This window comes from Natrix helvetica, assembly GCF_964273705.1.
Source record: "Natrix helvetica genome assembly, chromosome: 1".
NCBI lineage: Eukaryota > Metazoa > Chordata > Lepidosauria > Squamata > Natricidae > Natrix > Natrix helvetica.
The window spans coordinates 34,695,801-34,714,816 of record NC_138548.1 but is presented as its reverse complement, the minus strand read 5'-3'; the positions used below and the strand labels follow the sequence as shown (position 1 = coordinate 34,714,816).

The window sequence follows — 19,016 nt, the reverse complement described above, 5'->3', positions numbered from 1 at the left end:
CTAAAAGTCAGGGTTTGCATATCAAAGAGGCCTCTTTAACCATGATTACTGAAAACTAACAACACAGATTTATACCACTTCATGTGGGAAACATGAATACTGCAGTTTTAAAATCTAAAATCAGCAAATCATGGGTAAAACAACAAAGAAAATCCCCCAAATTCCCCTAATCTAGCCATACCCATGTGCATAATGTGATTTCACCCAATAGATAGTCCTCATTATGTAAAAAATAGTAAGGTTCCTCATCTTAGTCTTTATGAATAAATGATAGAATGTCCAGGTATGGAAATGGGTTGAATTTCTTTTACATAAAGTAAAAATGCTCACGAATGAATGCCAATTTTTCGTGTCCCAGGATAATGACGTGAGATCGAATTTGAATCAATCACTGGGACCAGAAATTTTCTTTTCTAAACTTTCCGACTCATGCTGGGCTCCAGCATGAGTTAAAAAGCCCAGAAGAGTAAATCTCTGATCCTGGTGACCAACCCAAATTCAATCTTGCAGGAAAAATATTGCTCAGGACACCTGCATAATATTTAATTTGCTCAACTATCTCTATAGTATGCCCCTGAATCTTCCTCTCTTATCATTTTGTCTTGGACAGTATTTTTTGTTTGGTTTGATTTTCTGCTGTTTTCCCGCTATTGCTCTCTTTGGTCTTTCTGCTAATCATTGGCCTTGCTGATTTGTGCCCCAGGCTTACACTGGCTCAGAGAGTATCTTTCCTGCCAGACTAACCTTCATAAGAGTAGGGAAAATACATGTGAATGCATTAGAAAGGAGCTTAGTTCGGGGTATGCTTTCATTTTTATCTTCCTTTAGTAAAAATGAAGCAACTTATTAGTACTTTAGACCTAGTTACTTGCGGGATCGCATCCTCCCACATACATCCCTGCGGCCAATTCGCTCACACAGAGAGGGACTTCTGGTGCCGTCCACTAGGCAATGCCAACAGGCAACACCAAGGAGTAGGGCCTTCTCTGTGATGAGCCCAACCCTCTGGAATGACCTCCCCCCCGACATTAGAACCACTACTGACCTCCGCTCCTTCCGGCAAAAATTGAAGACTCACCTGTTCCGATTAGCAGGCCTGGCATAATTCAACTGTCCCTCCTGGCAAATGTACTATTAACTGGTTATTTTAGGGGTATTGTTTTTAATTTATTGTGTGTGTTTTAGGGGTTCAAAAACCTATATTTATATATACTGCTTTGTACAGTTCTTTTAATTCCATTTTTAACCTCCTCCATTCCAACTGTACATATTCAATTTTTTATTGTATTTTGATATATTTTGCATGAACTGTACACCGCCCCGAGTCCCTTTTGGGAGAGGGGGCGGTCTAGAAGCATGGTAAAATAAATAAATAAATAAATACTTTACAGATTAACCCATTTATACGTTTTCATGGGCAGGAATCCACTTCTAGATAGTCACAAAGGATTACCCTGAGTTATGTGTTTTATATATACATGAACCAATCTAGGGGGAAGGAATAATAATAATAATAATAAATTTAAATTTATTAGCCGCTCCCTTTCCAGACAGGACTCGGGGCGGCGTACAGTGGAGCATATAAAACATATACAACACATAAACATACATATATACAGGACATACATACACGGAGGAGGTAACAAATTACATCACATTGGACAATTAAAAGTCACCATTAAAATACCCCAATTGTAAAACACAATTTAAAATTTAAGGTTTTTAAAATTTAAAAGAACTGTCAGGAGGAGTAAGAAAAGTTTACGGTTGAGCCAGGCCAGATAATTGAAAGAGGTGGGTCTTCAGCTGTACACGGAAGGAGCGGAGATCGGAAGTAGTCCTGATGTCACGGGGGAGGTCATTCCACAGGGCTGGGCCCGTCACAGAGAAGGCTCTGCTCCTGGGTGTCGCCCCCCGACACTGTTTGGCGGACGGCACCCGAAGAAGTCCCTCTCTGTGTGAGCGGATTGGTCGTAGGGATGTATGGGGCAGAATACGATCCTACATGTAACTAGGCCCTGTGCCATGAAGCGCTTTAAAGATCATAATCAAAACCTTGAAACGCACTCAGAAGACTACAGGAAGCCAGTGCAGCTCGCGCAGGAGAGGTGTTACAGGGGAGTATCTAGTCCTCCCCATAATCACCCGCGCGGCCGCGTTCTGGACCAACTGCAGTCTCCGAGTGCATCTCAAGGGAAGCCCCATGTAGAGAGCATTGCAGTAGTCCAGGCGAGACGTCACTAGCGCATGGGTGACTGTGCGTAGGGCATCCCGGTCCAATAAGGGGCGCAATTGGCGCATCAGGCGAACCTGATGGAACGCCCCCCTTGCCACGGCTGTTACATGGTCATCCATGGACAGCCGGGCATCTAGGAGGACGCCCAAATTGCGCACCTGTTCCATGGGGGCCAGTTGCACGCCCCCGATGGCCAGAGATGGAAGCAACTGGTTGAACCGGGAGGCCGGAAGCCACAGCCACTCCGTCTTGGAAGGGTTGAGTTTTAGTCGGTTGTCATCCATCCAGACCCGTACGGCCTCCAAACACCGGGACATCCTTTCGACGGCCTCATTGGGGTGGTTCGGGGTGGAAATGTATAGCTGAGTATCATCAGCATACAGATGGTATCCCACCCCAAAGCCACGGATGATCTCGCCCAGCGGTTTCATGTATGTGTTGAACAGGAGAGGCGAGAGCACCGACCCCTGAGGCACCCCACATGTGAGTGACCTCCGGGTCGATCTCTGCTCCCCTGCCAACACACGTTGCGTCCGGTCAGAGAGGTAGGAGCCAAACCACCGTAAAACGGTGCCCCTGACTCCCAGCCCCTCCAGCCGGTGGAACAGGATACCATGGTCGATGGTATCGAACGCCGCCGAGAGATCTAATAGGACCAGGATAGAGGAACAGCCCCTATCTCTGGCCCTCCAGAGATCATCAACCAATGCGACCAAGGCCGTCTCCGTGCTGTGCCCGGGTCGGAAGCCGGACTGGCGCGGGTCTAGATAATCATTCTCCTCCAGGTGACGTGGGAACTGTTGTGCTACCACACTCTCTACAACCTTCGCTAAGAAAGGAAGGTTGGAGACTGGACGATAATTGACTAGGTCCATTGGGTCCAGGGAAGGCTTCTTGAGCAGGGGCCTCACCACCGCCTCTTTCAAGGCGGTCGGTAGGAGCCCCTCACCCAACGAAGCGTTCACTAGGCCCAGGAGCCAGTCGCGTGTAACCTCCCAGGATGCCAGTACAAGCCAGGAGGGACACGAGTCCAATAAACATGTGGTAGGTCGCAGACGTCCACGCAACCTGTCCAAATCCTCAATGGCAACCGAGTCAAACTCCTCCCAAAGCGATCCCTCAAGACTCGCCGCGGGCGTCTCAGATGGACCACTGAAAGGGGCCCATCCCATCCGGATTTGAGCGACTTTGTCCTGTAGATATTTCCCAAACTCCTCTGCTCTGCCCTGTAAAGGGGCTTCCCGCGGTCTCTCAAACAAGAGGGAGCGAGTCACCCGAAACAGGGCGGCAGGGCGGTTATCTGCGGACGCAATAAGAGCGGCGCAATATTGACGTTTGGCCGCTCTTAATGCCACAAGGTACGTCCTCAAATAGGCTCGTGCCTGTGCTCGGTCAAATTCGGAACGGGAGGATCTCCAACGACTCTCTAGGCGTCTCTTGTGGCGTTTCATCACCCTTAGCTCCTCGGTGAACCAAGGGGCCAGGGTGGTTCGTCGCCGCAGGAGAGGCCGCAAAGGCGCCACCCGGTCTAGGGCCCCGGCAGTCGCACTATTCCATGCGTCTACCAGGTCCTCTACTCGGGGGCGGGTCAGGTCCACAGGAGGTGGCCCAAGCTCCGTCTGGAACCTATCTGGTTCCATCAGGCGCTTGGGGCGGAACCATCTAATACCTTCCGGCTCCGCCTCCCCGCAGCGGGGTGTAGCACCAGGGAAGTTAAGCCGGAGAAGTGAGTGATCTGACCATGACAGGGGAATAATAGTTGGGTCCCCTATTCCCAGATCACTCGTCCACTGGCCAGAGACAAAGACAAGGTCCAACGTGTGGCCTCCCTCGTGAGTAGGGCCCTGAATTAACTGGGTCAGGTCCATGGCTGTCATGGAAGCCATGAACTCCCGAACCCCCTCAGATGCTTCTCCCATCGACGGCAGATTAAAATCCCCCATCACTACAAGTTTGGGGGTCTCAACCGCCACCGATGAGATCAGCTCGAGGAGTTCAGGCAGGGCCGCTGATGTATAGCGAAGAGCCAGGTATACTATCAGCAGGCCCAACTGCCTCCCTGGGCCCCATCTCACGACGAGGGACTCACACCCGGATGTCTGTGGCACAGTGAACTCTCTCGGCTCCAAGTCTTCCCGGATAATCACTGCTACCCCACCGCCCCTTCCCTGGGCCCGAGGCTGGTGAAATGCTCGATAACCTGGCAGGCACATTTCCACGAGGGGTAGACCTCCCTCGTGGCCCAACCAGGTCTCGGTTATTCCTGCGAGGTCCGGCTCCCCCTCCGAAATTAGATCGTGAATGAGGGGGGCCTTATTGACAACGGACCTCGCGTTGCATAACAGCAGTCTCAGGCCTCGGGTCTGTAGATCCTGACCACCTAGTATGCAGGGGTTGGTACAAACGACCGGGAATGACCAAAAACCCCGGTCTCCCAACCAACTACGCGTTCTTGATCTGTCCTCGCACCTGCCCCTCCCCACGACCACTACAAAATGGTGAGTTTTATGAAAAATAACAGGTAAAATATATAGGCAATGATAATTCTCTCATTAATAGTTCACAAAATAGTTGCTGAGAGAAAACACAGATGTTCTTTCAAAGGTACATTATTTAAAATAGTACATCATGGCTTGAATAATTACGTTCAGCTTAAGTATCTCCCAGACATTCATAAAAGTTAAGGAACCTAATGAAAGGGCCTTTTCCCAGTACCAAGCCCTAGTGCTAGTCCACACCCTTGAGCAGGTGGAAAATTGTCCTAACTTGATTTGCTGTTTGCAATGTCTCATCTGTCTTTCCCCCAAGGTAATGATTTCACAAATGCTGAAGCAGCTTTTGAATGGTATGAAGAAAAAGGAGGAGGTCATTTAAGGAAGTCTAAACTATGTTTCATTCATGGGTTGGGACCAGGTGAATGCAGTGTTAAGGGGATAAACTCACATTTATGCTGTAATTAAGTGCAAATGAGGACATAACTCTAAGCATATTGTTGCTGGTGGTATGCTGTCCAGAGTCAGATTCAGTGAGATGGGTGGCCTTGTCAATTTGCTAAACAGGTTTTTGGGGTTGTTGTTGTTTGCTAAAGCAGACATAGGTAGTTCTCAATTTATAACCATAATTGACCCCGAAATCTACATTGCTAAATGAGAAATTTGTTAAGTGAGTTTTGTCTCATTTTACAACTTTCTTTTCACATCAAAAATATTCATGAAGAAAAGACAGAATAGGTGCAGGTCTTCTGATGGGCAGTATGAGAAAACATCCATTTGGAATCAATCAGAGTAAATATTTTCTAGGCACAACCATTTCCTTACTTTCCACAAGCCATGTGATGCTGATCAGACATTCCCAATCCAAGGATAAGGATACAGTACATTTCAGCAAGGTGCTTTTTGGTCACTGCTAGCTTTATTTGGTTTTCCTTCAATTCTTTTTTTTCTAGGATGCTGGGCTTTCTGTTTGACAAAAAATAGATAAAAAATAAAGGATTTTTAAAATTTGTTTAAAGGAGTGTTTAAATCTGTTCTGGTGAACATTTTGTTGAAAGTATCTATAAGAAGCTGAATGCACATTGATAGATAGGTCTGATAGAACAAGCAAAAGGTGAGTTGAGCTACCCATTCTCTTATTTTTTGACACCTTTTCATCTCTTCCGGATACTTTGTTCTTTCCTTCCACATGCAGCAGACTGTAGAGGAAGAGATATATTGCTCCGAACTGATCATTTGCAGACACTTTTTCAAATCAAATAAAGACATAGAGTCAGATGTGGTCTAGGCTGTTCAACTCACCTTTAGTGCATTTCCAATCTTCTAATCTCAATTAGAAGATCAGAAATGTTATGTCAACACTGGGAATTTCTGAGTTAATGAAAGAAAGCATTGTAAACACCACATCATAAAAATCACCTACCCAATTTATTAAGACTCTAATTATTAAAATAGTTATTTTATACTAGATTACCATTAATAGTAGAACTACAATACAATTCAAAGAAGAAGCAGAAAGGATAGTACTAGAATGCTCTACATAGGTCAGGAGAAGGAAGAAAACATTAATGCTTTCATTTCAAAATGATTTGACTTACAACATTCATTTAGTGACTGTTTGAAGTTACAACAGCATTGAAGAAAGTGACTTATGACCATTTTTCACACTTATGACTATTGGAGCATCCCCATGGTCATGTGATCAAAATTCAGACACTTGGCAACTGACTCATATGCATGATGGTAGCAGTGTCCCAAGGTCACCTTTTGTGACCTTCTAACAAGCAAAGTCAATGGGGAAGCCAGATTCACTTAACAATCATATTACTAACTTAACAACAGCAGTGTTTCACTTGCAAAATGGGGCAAAACCTATTTAACAAATGTCTCACTTAGAAACATAAATTGTGGGTTCAATTGTGGGCATACGTCGAGGACTACCTGTAGTCCTTTCATTTTTGTACATTAGAAATACATATTCAGATCCAGATACTGGCTTGACCACTTTTAAAACAGGATTGGGTAAATCATACCAATTTTTAAAGTTGTGGTAGAAGAAACCTAAAAAGGACCAAAGGATAGAGAATCAGAGAGGTAAACCATTAAGAAGTGTTGAATCAAATATTTTAAAGAGGACACTGCAAATAACTGAAGAAAGAATGAGGTCATGAAGAGATGGGAGGATGAAAAGTACAGAATATGGAGGCTTCATGGGAAAGGGATGGGAGGATGAAAGCTTTATGGATGGAGTTCTAGGAGGCACTGTGGAACTTCAAAACATATGGCTTTAACCAGCAAACCTGTCATAAGATCATCAAGAAGAGAACACAGAGCCTGAAAGCATTTCATAATTTACCTATTCTCTCTATTATACTGTATAAGGTGACCAATTGCATAGCACTGTTGTCCATATAGGTAGCTTGATTCTTTTGTCTTCTCTTACTGGAATTAATTCTTTTGTCTTCTCTGGAATTAATACCACTTTCCCAATGAGATATTGGCACTACAGAGAACTTCTTAATATCAGGTATTCCTTGAAGCACTGAGCCATGGCCATTCCTCCTTAAACAAGGCAGGTCTTTATCATCATGCTAAATAAAAATTAATCACAAGAGTATTGTTTTTGTGGACTAAAAGAGTATATTCTGTAACCTACATTACTATGTACTACTTGCTATTTCCCCGGGTCATAAAGCAATATCACTGGAGCCAATTTGATGACTAAAATTTATCTTAGCCTCTTCTCTGACTTCAGCAGGTATTTCAGATTCACAAAGGGCTAGAAACTTGTTTTTCAAGCTGAGTTTCCCAGGGTAGAATTAAGTAATTTACACTTAGAAAGTTCTTGCTCCCACAAATTGATTACATTTTCACTTTGAGCTAAATCTAAATCTACATTCTTGCTACAGAATTTGGAATCTTTGATACTGAAAAATGCGTGCAGATTTGTAAAATGGGACAAGGGCATTGTAGTCTGAGCAACCTGGTCTCCGAATGCGAGACCTTCTGTTGATGGAGAAAGCTTTTTGCACAGTCTAGCAAAGGTCAAACCAACAAATCCTCTGAATGCACAAAGTCTAAAGAAAGAGACTTTACCTTAGTACCAAGACTTTACCATACAATATTATGTATGTGCTGTAGTTATGGAAGTCTGTTTAGGAAAGCAGAAAAGTAAATTACTTACCCCATAAAAGACTTGGGTTTCATCTCCAGGGTTATTTTCTCCAGATAAAAAGAAATATAGTACAACAAAGCCATGAGGAAATCATCCAGCTGCTTACACCTAGAACAAATTTAAAAGTCACATGTTGCAAAAGAGGGTTTTACTAGGAACCGGGTACTAGGATTTGGGAAATAGTTTTTGCTTCAGGAGCAATGATTTTACCATCCTCATTCAGAGACAGGGATCTATCCAGCTCCCATTGGATGTTTTGAACTTCTGAAGGCCTTCCCTCTGGCTCTGAATACTGCCTTTCAAAGCTGTTCTGCTTTCAGGGATAGGAGAGTCCAATTCTTTCAGAATACACTCTTACCCCTCCCACTACATCAGTTTTATGGAGCAACTCCATGCAATTAATTACCTAGTAAAGAAAGAAATATATATATCTATACTTCTCCTGCCACAACTGCCAGATCTGACAACAGGTCCCCAGGCTGCCAAGTCTCATAGAAATGGCAAGAGAAGTTAGGGACAAGCTGACTTCCCCATCAAGTCAATGATCATGTAGAACTGAACTGTGCAATTGAGTGCCTATTGGTAGAACTTGATTCCCATTGCCAGCACCTGTCGGCCAGTCTGAGATTGCTGACATCTGCTGTGGCGGGAGAGCACACCCCAGAGTCCACTGCAACTGCCCATCATCCTTCCTAAAACTGTTTTTAATCATATGTTCACTTCTCTCTGAAACAGCACTAAACCCTTATTCAAAAGTAGAATCCAAACACCTGACAGCGGCTAAAAGGGCTGTGTAGTGAAGTGAACTTTCTTATTGTACCAATAAGGCCTGTTGGCTCATCTCAGAGCATCTGACAGGTATGCTGGGTGGCTGGAGACTTTGGACTTCATTGTCCACTGGTTCAGATACAAGTGTTATGTCTGATCTGTGGATAGGTTAAAACTTCTTAGTAAAGTGCCTCCCCCACAGTGTGGGTTGGGAGTGCCCAGTAAAGCAGAGATAGTATCATTTCTCCTGTCTGTATATTTAAAACTTTTTAAGTACAGGTTTACTGAGCTTTGAGAAGATCTAAGTAGAAAAATAGGGACCACCTTTGGTGGGAAGGTAACAGCGTTCCATGCGCCTTTGATGTTTAGTCATATCAACCACATGATCACGGAGATGTCTTCAGACAGCACTGGCTCTTCAGCTTTGAAACAGAGATGAGCACTGTCCCCTAGAGTTGGGAACGACTAGCACATATGTGTGAGAGGAACCTTTACCTTTAAGAAGAGCTAAAGGTTCTAGTCTAAAAATAATGCCAGTACTGATTGGTCCAGGAGGCAGCAGAGAGGTGAGATGGAAGAGCCCTTTCCTTTACATCACATCACACCTGCCAGACAGGCCAGTGTTAGGATTTGCCCTGCTCCTTTTCTAAGGCCTTGAGGACTGATTTTGTCAATAAGCCTGGGATCTAGATGTAGGACACAGGCTATGCAATGTTATTGTTATAGCCTGTTACACAGGCTATGCAATGCTGTCAATTCTGTTTTTTATCCATGTTATTTATGCTAGCTATGTGTTCTTTTTATTATGTTTGACTGTATTTCTAACTTCTACTAGCTGTCTAGACTAGAGTAATGAATTTGAGGTAGGCAGCTATCTAAAATGAATGAATGAATGAATGAATGAATGACTCTACATTTATGTCAAACGAAGCCCAACTGCCAGCTGATATACTGATGCCAAACCAAAGCAAACCCACCAGTCTAATTTGTTTCCTCCCCAATCATAGATTCAACTCATGTTAACAAGAGAAGAGTCTTTTTTTCCCAAGGTCAGCCTGGATAGTTTTGGACTATTACATGTCCAAAACACGTTGGTCAGTCAAAATACTTTTTTAAACACCTTTAAAGATCTCTTTCTCTTGCAGTGAGTTTCTAGTGAGGCAAGGCACATTTTCTCGCTCCATGCAGATTGCAGGGGCATTACAGCCAAAAAGCAGTTGTATGTGAAGTCCAATCTGCCAGAATTCTCTCTGAAACAGAGAGAGATCTGAAGATTGCTCATAGGTATTCCTCAACAGCTGATTTTTGTGAACACACAGCAGAAATTGATGCTTCTACAGCCGTTTGCCATCAGCTGAGAGTCATGGGTTCCATCATGCTCTGAGCTATAAATGCAGCTTTTCATGGACTTAAGGTTTCATCAAATCTCAACTTTTTAAATCACTTTGGACTTTATTTTTTGTACAGCTTCTTTTTGATAAACCTTCACAATTGCAAGCCTACAAATTACTTCGTGAGTTTTCCTTCAATCTGTTTCAAAACAAAGGAAACTAAGTCTTATTACCTTTGTAAGATATTTTTTGTAACTGGCAATATACAGCAAAGTACTTCAGAGTTTAAAGATTTCAAATGCTAAGCCTTTGTGAAACTGATTTAAAGAAAGACTTTGAAATTAATTAGATCCTCTCCTGTGGGAAAAGTATGTTTTGTTTACATTTTGCAAACAAGACTTTGAAGATCTATTACTAAAGCATATGACAGCAACTTTAAAGGGAAATGTTTGATTTGTGAAGATATGAAGTGCTTCAGCTTCTCAACTCTCTCCTGGAACTTAAGTTGCTACTGAAGATGAACAAATCCCTTTGAAAACAATCAAAACGGTCTTTCAGATGGATTTAAAAATTACAAGAGATCAAAATACTGGATTTACAAGTGGAAATGGATGAATATTTAAAAATCCAAAAGAACACACAAATAATGTACTTTAAAAATTATATGGACTATCCTTTTACATTGAAATATAAGAAATGCACTGGAATTACTTAATAGAAATTATGAATAGATTTGGATAAATATGATAAACTTCAGGAGAAAAGCCAAAGAGAATATTAAAAAAAAACAGAAGTTAAAATGTATCTATAGGACTTAAGAATGGCTGGGAGGAAAAAGGAAAAGCTACAAATTCAAATAAATTCATTTATTTGACTGTGATTAAATGATGAGTTGCTTAGTTTGGTGATGTTTAATGGATATGTGGATTGAATTGTTTCTTTTTTTAGAAATATTCAACGATGTAATGGTTTAATTTGTAACATTTATGCTATCAATGTTTGAATATTTAAATAAGGGATTATTTCTGGTAATGTTTAAATTTAATAAATCAATAAGTGTTTAATAGCTTTCCATTCCATTATTTTTGTAATGTTTAATTGTTAAGAGAGGGATGAAGAGGATTTGGGGTAAATGGAAAGGTGGCTTATATATTTAGAATGTTAGTAATTTTATTGATTTTTACTGGATCTCTGTTGATCAATAAGGGGAGCTGAAGATTTAAAGAAGGTTTATATTTAACAGACAACAATAAATTGTTCAGTATTGATATGTTTGCTGATGATAAAGGGGAAAGTTTATTTTTCCTACTATCTTTTTTGGGGAGGGTCATTTTTCCGAGAGGGGAGGAAAGAGGGAGGTGTATGTGGTTTCTTTGTTGTGTTTATTTAATATAATTCTTAATAACAAGAAAGTAAACACTATTAAATATGAAACAAGTAGATTAACTACATTTATTTAATTTCATCTTAATTCAATTTATATTTATATGTAGTTTTTATCTGCCTCCACCACTTCTTTGTTTGGCCTCTTTAAAGCACAGACTAGCAGGAGAAAGATTCTGTATACCTTTATAATAGAGTCAAACCATATACAAATAAAGTAACCCCATACTTATTCCTTATTTATCCCAGTATCTTGGGCTTTCTATTTTTTCCATTGTGTAGTTTATTACAGTTGAAGCTGGAAAGCAAAATGTTCAGAAATGAGATCAGCTGGGAGTTTGTTTGGGGTCTGGTTCTGTTTTTGTAATGGCATTAAGGTCTGATGAATGTTAAGGACAATCCATAGGAGTTATTAGTGAAGTACATCAATGATAGTTGGTGGAAACTGAAAGACAGAGAAAGAGTTTAAGCGTCTTTGGACCCCCTGTCAGATATGAATGGATATAACAGAGGCTACAAGAGGCAGCAACAGACACAACCTTCACAGTGGTCTCCTGAGCTATTCAGGATACCTTATGTTATCAGTCTGGTCAGGAGTAAGACTGGAGTGGGCTGCTGATTGGGTAGTTTGGAAGGGTAGTGGCAAAGTGTTGGGAATCACTTGTTCAATGGTGTACAGCTGTAAAAGACACAGCTGTAGAAGATGATGCTTGGTTCAAATGAGAGCTTAATCACCTCAGAATTAAAAAAAAACAGCATTAGTCTTGGATCCAGTTGTGCCTACTCAGGTGTTATTAATTTGTTGGTTAAATGTGTATGCCACTTGACTCCCAACACCTCTAGGCAGTTTCTTGTCTTGGGATCCTAGGAGCTTCCTGGTTTTCAAAGTAACACCTGGAGATTAAAATGGAAATTAACTCCTGAAGATATTTTGAGGGATGTTGGAGAAAGTTGAAGAACAAAGCTAAGGAAGAGCCTCAGTGATGCAGTGGTTAGAATGCAGTACTGCAGGCTACTTCTGCTGACTGTCAGCTGCCTGCAATTTGGCAGATCGAATTTTCACCATGCTCAAAGTTGGCTCAGCCTTCCATCCTTCCGAGGAGGGTAAAATGAGAATCCAGATTGTTGGAGGCAATATGCTGACTCTGTAAACTGCTTAAAGGGGGCTGTAAAAGCACTGTTAAGCAGTATATAAGTCTAAGTGCTATTGCTAAGCATCAGTGAGAGTTTTTTTTTATCAAAATAAGGGAAACAGAAAATTATTTGTCTATTCTTATCATGCTTATAGGTAGCCAACAAGTGCCCCTGTTCAATATAACCCATTTCTTCCTGGGTAAAGAAAGACCAGATAAATATCTGCAGCATCACTGTGACTAATGTTCACAGCATCAGTTGGATAAAGTTGCTTACATCCATTCTGAGATGCACCCTGGCAATGTAAGTCTGTGCAATTGAAAGATAGGTTCTGGGTAGATTATCAGGGAAATGTTTAATTCTACTGATCCTAAGGAAGTTGAGAGGGTCTTTGATGCTATAAGTATTGCTATCCGATTATTAAATCTATGTGCCTCCTGACTGGTCTAGGCCTTGTGGGAGATAATGTATGGTTGGATCAAGCATTGGTGAATTAACCAATTTGCTTTAACTTACAGCTTCTAGTTTTGCTCTTAAACGTAAACACACAAGCTTCTAATCATATAACAGAAATACTCAATATGTACCTCATAACTAAGGAGAAAGAAGAAATGTGAATGGAATCATCTTCATGTGCCAGAAATAAAGCAGCATCTGAAAAATTTCACAAAGAAAGAAAAGTATAATGAGCCAGTCTGCTTAATCCAACCTTTCCAGAAATTTGGAAGCATCCACCAAGGCCCTCCACTTTGCAAGAAGCAGAAATTTGGGAGCACCTATCAAGGCCTTCCATGTTATAAGAAACCCAATCTAATGCTCAGAACATCATGGACAAGATTCTGTTTATGCTTATCTTTTATATGTTATTTTTAACATTGTAAAAATTGTGAAATTTGGGGGGATTTATACCACCGGCACAGGAGCTGCCAAAATTTTCTATGTACCTTTTTTATCTTTCCCTATAAATGTTTAAAAACCAATAAAATTCTTTTAAAAAAAGATATGTCAAATTACACATATCATTATATTCAGCCACTACGGCAATTGAAATCTTACATAAAGATGGCTTATATAAAAAAAATTACTATATCCAACTCTTCCTTCATAATAACTCAGGACAGTCTACCTATTTTACTTTCTCAAAACACTGAAAAACTAAGCTCTGAAAAACCATACCTATGACACTTCACAGCTCCTTAAAGATTTGCATGAACTGCAGTAAGTCAGCTTATTAAAACAGCGGCATCTTTTTTATTCAAAATCACATGGAAGCTTGAAAAAAAATATTCTGCTTTAATAAATATTCTGTCTGAATTATTTTCAAAGCATTTCTGAATTATTTTTCAAAGTGGACAGTCCTTTACAAGTAAATTGCAATTTGAACTAGGTTTAAGGCTGAACTTCTATCCTTTGGACCAAGCTAGTTTTATTATAAATGCCTATTTCTGGTACACATAATAATGAAAGGTACAATTCTTTCTTTGAAAAAAATATATCTAATCAAATAATAAAATAGCACCACTATCATGTTTATTTTTTTAAAATGAAATACAACAATATATGGAATATAAAGACACACTGTTTTCCCTAACATTTTGAAATGTACAATTCTTGGAAAACTGCCTTATATGATATTTGAGAATTAAAATGAACTTTCATTAACAAAAATCAGGAAAGTTAAATATGTGTAACAATTCAATCTTACCCTGACTCGTCTGAGGAGAAAAGTGACAAAGTATTTAAGGAAAACATTAAGGAATGTTCATATTTTATTTATTAATCCTAAACTTCCCATATGCTCTATCCCAATCATAAAAACAAGTGACCTTAGAAGATACTGAGAGGTCTGTGAAGAGGCAGATAAAACAGGTTGTAACACAGAGTAATTTTCTTTTATCCTCTGGTACTCTTGTGCTCTTTAATCATAATTATTTGCAGAGCTGGCATCTTTCAGTTGACACCTGTTCTCTGCACCTTTGGCACTGCATGGAAATGGACAACTATCTTTTTCAATAGAGGGCAACATTTCTACAGAAGTAATATAAACAAATAAGAAATCTTTCAAATCATTTCAGATCCATATTTGAGTGGAATCTGGATAGTGTTAAGAAGAAGAAGAAATAAAATTGTCCTCAGGTTCAACTTCTGAGGTGTACATGGTCAAATCCATGGAGTTTTACAATACAATAGCAGAGTTGGAAGGGACCTTGGAGGTCTTCTAGTCCAACCCCCTGCCTAAGCAGGAAACTCTATACCGTTTCAGACAAATGGCTATCCAACATCTTCTTAAAGACTTCCAGTGTTAGGGCATTCACAACTTCTGGAGGCAAGCTGTTCCACTGATTAATTGTTCTAACTGTCAGGAAATTTCTCCTCAGTTCTAAGTTGCTTCTTTCCTTGATTAGTTTGCACCCATTGCTTCTTGTTCTACCCTCAGGTGCCTTGGAGAATAGTTTGACTCCCTCTTCTTTGTGGCAACCCCTGAGATATTGCAACACTGCTATCATGTCTCCCCTAGTCCTTCTTTTCATTAAACTAGACATACCCAGTTCCTGCAACCGTTCTTCATATGTTTTGGTCTCCAGTCCCGTAATCATCTTTGTTGCTCTTCTCTGCACTCTTTCTAGAGAATGTTTTTTCAACTTGTCAGTTCAGTTTATGGCCTTGGAATTTCTAAACAGTTTCCATCCAAATGCAAACTGGCTTGGCCTGGCTTTGTTTCCAAGCCTAACCCAGTTTCCAAGCCCAGTCATTCAATGTAAGCATCTTCCTTTACTCACACTTAACATCTTCTAGAGTTATGAGTTCAGACAGTGCTCTCTTGTTTGGCCGAGGCGATTTGTCTTCTCCAGAAGAAACAGACAAGGTAAACAGATTTCGAAAATAATGAGGACCTGACCTATAGTAAAAAAAACGAGTAATGCTTTGTTGTTGTATCTATTTAAAGGCAAAACACACACAACAGTTCTACATAATTCAGGTACATTAAAAACTGAGGTAGTATTGGAATAGATTACAAAAAGTGAAGAAAGTCCCAGGTTAGTTTCTCTATTTCAATTCATATTCTATTTATGCAAAACATGCCTTTGGTGTGCAATAATGTATGGCCCAATTCTCATTATTTAGTTGTAGAATTCTTTGCATCAATGAAAATGGAGTAAAACAAAGTTACTGATCATTAGCATAAAAAGGAAAGATAGATAAGTCTTGAATCACTAAAAATCATACAAAAAAATTAATTTTTTCCTGCTTCTTTATCTACCCAACAGTGTCTTTTTCTAGATTTAGTTTACTCAGATGTGGGTAATGTTTTTCAACCTAGAAAATCACATATTGCTTTTGTGCTTTCCTTCACAGTTTATGCTCCTATTTTGCCTCTTAATCTCCTTTCCACTCCCACCCCTAAAAAATCTGAAGAAATTGCATCTCTTTTTGCGTGCATGTAAGAGAGAGATGGGTGCTTTAACTTTTGGACCCTTTCCAAAGGCCAAAACGTGGGTTTAAACTATCAGATCTATTCACTCTAAGGGGGCTATGATCAATAATCAACTCAAAGATTGGAATTGCTAGAAGAATTTTATATATATTAAGGCACATGATCAATGGCAGCCCAACATCAGGGTTTTTTCACCTTGTGCCTCAATTCAGCAGAATTTCTCTGGCTGTAAAGTTCTAAGGAAGTATACACTGGATCACATTCATGTACATACTATCTATATGAAACACACAGTCCTTGTTCAGTATTTGAACCCAGGACCTTTTACATCCTAACTGAGATTCATCCATTGCCAAACCCACAAATCATTGTTAAATAGCCGAACTTTTGTTGGTTTTGAAACAATATCACCTTTCTAGTGGCTTTGCTCCAAGCTCCTGAAATTGGATAGTCTTGCCTTTCTTATTTTTCTCCTTACTGTCCTTAGGTTCTTCCTTAAGCTGGGCACTGCAGTATAAAAAGTCAAATAATTATGAACAGAAAATTCATATGAATAGAGTAAAGCATGCAACTAAAAATGAAATTAGTAGACTGTTTTGCATATTAGTATCTCAGATGGATTGGATTGAGAACTCATAACTCCTAGTCAGCACAGGGATCTCTATTGGGGTGGGAATAAGAGGAGCAGTAGTAGGTGCTAGACAATGAAACTGGATGCTATGTATTGTGTGGGAATAATTGCTTGACTGATTTAAAATGTCCTGTGCCACTACTACTAATTTTCTTACCGACCTGCTTGTCTGGGGATAAAGATATAATCCTAACAAAACTGAGAAAATATAAGCCTTGACTTAAAATAACACATACATTCAGTAGATAATAAAAGGGTTTATGAGAATATAAATTCAACACATTGTCAAATTGGAAAAGGCTGGGTTAAAAATATTTCTATTGCTTTCAGCCACTGGAAAATAACTTATAGAAGTATTAATGATCGATACTTTCAGTATTGCTCATTGTTAATTTGAATTTTCACTGATCTACAATTCTATATGGTTTGTAAATTAGAAGCAGCATAAAACTTGGTAAATTAAAAAATAAAGGTGAAAGTCAGAAAGGCAACTGAATCCTTACCATGAAAATTCAAGCGTTCTAGTATCTTCTTTCCAGTACCACAAGCCAGGGTTAATTATGGTCAACTGAAAATATTTAAAATAGACCATAGTTTACAAAGTTAAACTCAGTAGCTGTGATGTCAAATTTGCATAGAATGTGTCTAGAGCTGGAAAAACCCACACCTTTGATGATGAGAAACCTTTGATCTGTGAGAATTCTCTTCCTTGAAACACAAAGAAGATGATCAGGAAGAGATAACACTAATGATGCTAATTAAGATGTTCTGTCCTGTTCCAGAGGATACACAAATCAAAGATGCCAGAGTTGGAGGTTTAACTGATGGTTTTATAACCATTTCTAAACAATATATAAGGGGTTACATATTCTCTGGAGTTTTGTAGTTCTTTCCTGCATATCCTTGGGTACGTTTGGAACAACGGAACATCATGTCTTTAAACTTTGATCAAAGAGTAAATGCTGATTGTTATTCAAGCCTCCTGTTCAAGTATTTTCAGGGAACCTAACATCTACTTATAAGTTAATTCAGGCACTCGGGTGAAGTCCTGAACCTTATAGGAGCAAGCTGCCTATGTGCTGAATTACCTTGAAGAGAAAGTATGTCTGCATTTCAGGAGGGCATGAATAGCGCAGTACAACATTCTCTTAAATTTTATTCACATTATGCAACTAGAATGTCCCCTAACTTAATTTCCAAAGAGATATTCAGAGGACGTACATTTCTCTGCCAAATGTTCTTTATTTGAGCTGTACAAATTTAGACAGTAGCAAAGAGGTACGACTTTCAGTACCTTTTAAATCCTGTTCTGTAAACTATATGGAATTAGGAAAAAAAAATCTCCATATCAGTAGTGATGGGAAAGTCTACTCCTCTGGTCTAAACCGTTTTATATTTTGCCTATTTTTTTTAAAAAAAAACCACCTCTTAAAATGACTGTCCAAAGGAAAACTTTTTAATTTCAATACGTCTTGTCTCAAAGGTGCTTTTTCAAAAGGCAACTGTACTGGTTTTTGTTTGCCTTTTGGAAAAGCACCTTTGAGATAACTATCGCCTGGATGACTGAGAATCTCCACAATCAATGGGACTTGAGAGAGAGAGAGAAAGAGAGAGAGAGATTTATACCTACTGCCTACCTACCTACCTATCTTTAATAAAAGGCCCCACCACAAGCAAACTTTGACTCCTTTCTAAAAGTCCTGGGACGTGAAGGAATCCTTTCCCAGGGCATTCTCCTCCCAAAGCCTCCTCCTAAGAAGTGCAGGTCCGAAGCAGCCACATCCAAAGTCTCACTTACCGGCAAGTAAACTCCTTTGGGCAGCTCCAAAAACTGTAGCTGGGACATGCTGCCGGGGGTTGTTTACCGGAGTATCTTGGCAACCGCTTTCTCGGCGCGTGCAAGCCCCCACCACCACCACCTCTCACCGCCCCCTCCTTCCCGCGGGTCTCCCTCGCGCTGCGGAAGAGCCAAACCGCCTGGCCGCGGGTGGCAGTTTGAACAGTTTTGGAACGGGGGCGCGGGGGGGGGGAGAGGGCGGGGGTAGGAGGAGAAGTCTCCTAAGAGCAAGATGCCGAAAAAAAATACGAAAATGGCGGCGGCTGAACGAAATAGAACGTTGTGCTTCCCTTTCCATTTGTGTTTTCTGACAGCTGGTTTATTTCAAAATAAATTTATTTTTAGATACTCGTAATTTGTGGACTGTGTTGCATTTTGGAGTGTTGTTTTCACTTTGCCTTCAGTGTGTAGCTTTTTCTCTCTTCCTTTTGTAAACCTCATATAGAAATGTGATGCTGACTGCTTTGGAAATATAACAAACATAGATTTGATGCAAAATACTGTTCTTAGATGTGCTAGGCACGTACCAGCATTTACAGAGGATGGTGTAGACTTGAATAGTAGATATAAGATAAAGAAGCAAGTAGTTGTCT

At 40.3% G+C, this 19,016-nt stretch overlaps 1 protein-coding gene across 1 annotated transcript in view; it reads right to left on the bottom strand.

The window, feature by feature from the left end:
• PPP1R36 (protein phosphatase 1 regulatory subunit 36) overlaps positions 1–18,656 on the bottom strand; it is a 34,439-nt gene extending 15,783 nt beyond the window's left edge. The window contains exons 1-7 of the mRNA XM_081946013.1: positions 18,385–18,656; positions 17,090–17,154; positions 16,367–16,462; positions 15,300–15,418; positions 13,107–13,173; positions 7,913–8,011; positions 5,554–5,694 (exon numbers count right to left, since the gene is read on the bottom strand). Of these exons, the coding sequence (XP_081802139.1) occupies positions 5,554–5,694; positions 7,913–8,011; positions 13,107–13,173; positions 15,300–15,418; positions 16,367–16,462; positions 17,090–17,154; positions 18,385–18,432 (635 nt within the window). The 5' untranslated portion in view covers positions 18,433–18,656. The remainder of the gene's footprint in view (positions 1–5,553; positions 5,695–7,912; positions 8,012–13,106; positions 13,174–15,299; positions 15,419–16,366; positions 16,463–17,089; positions 17,155–18,384) is intronic.
• Between the last annotated feature and the right edge of the window lie 360 nt (positions 18,657–19,016).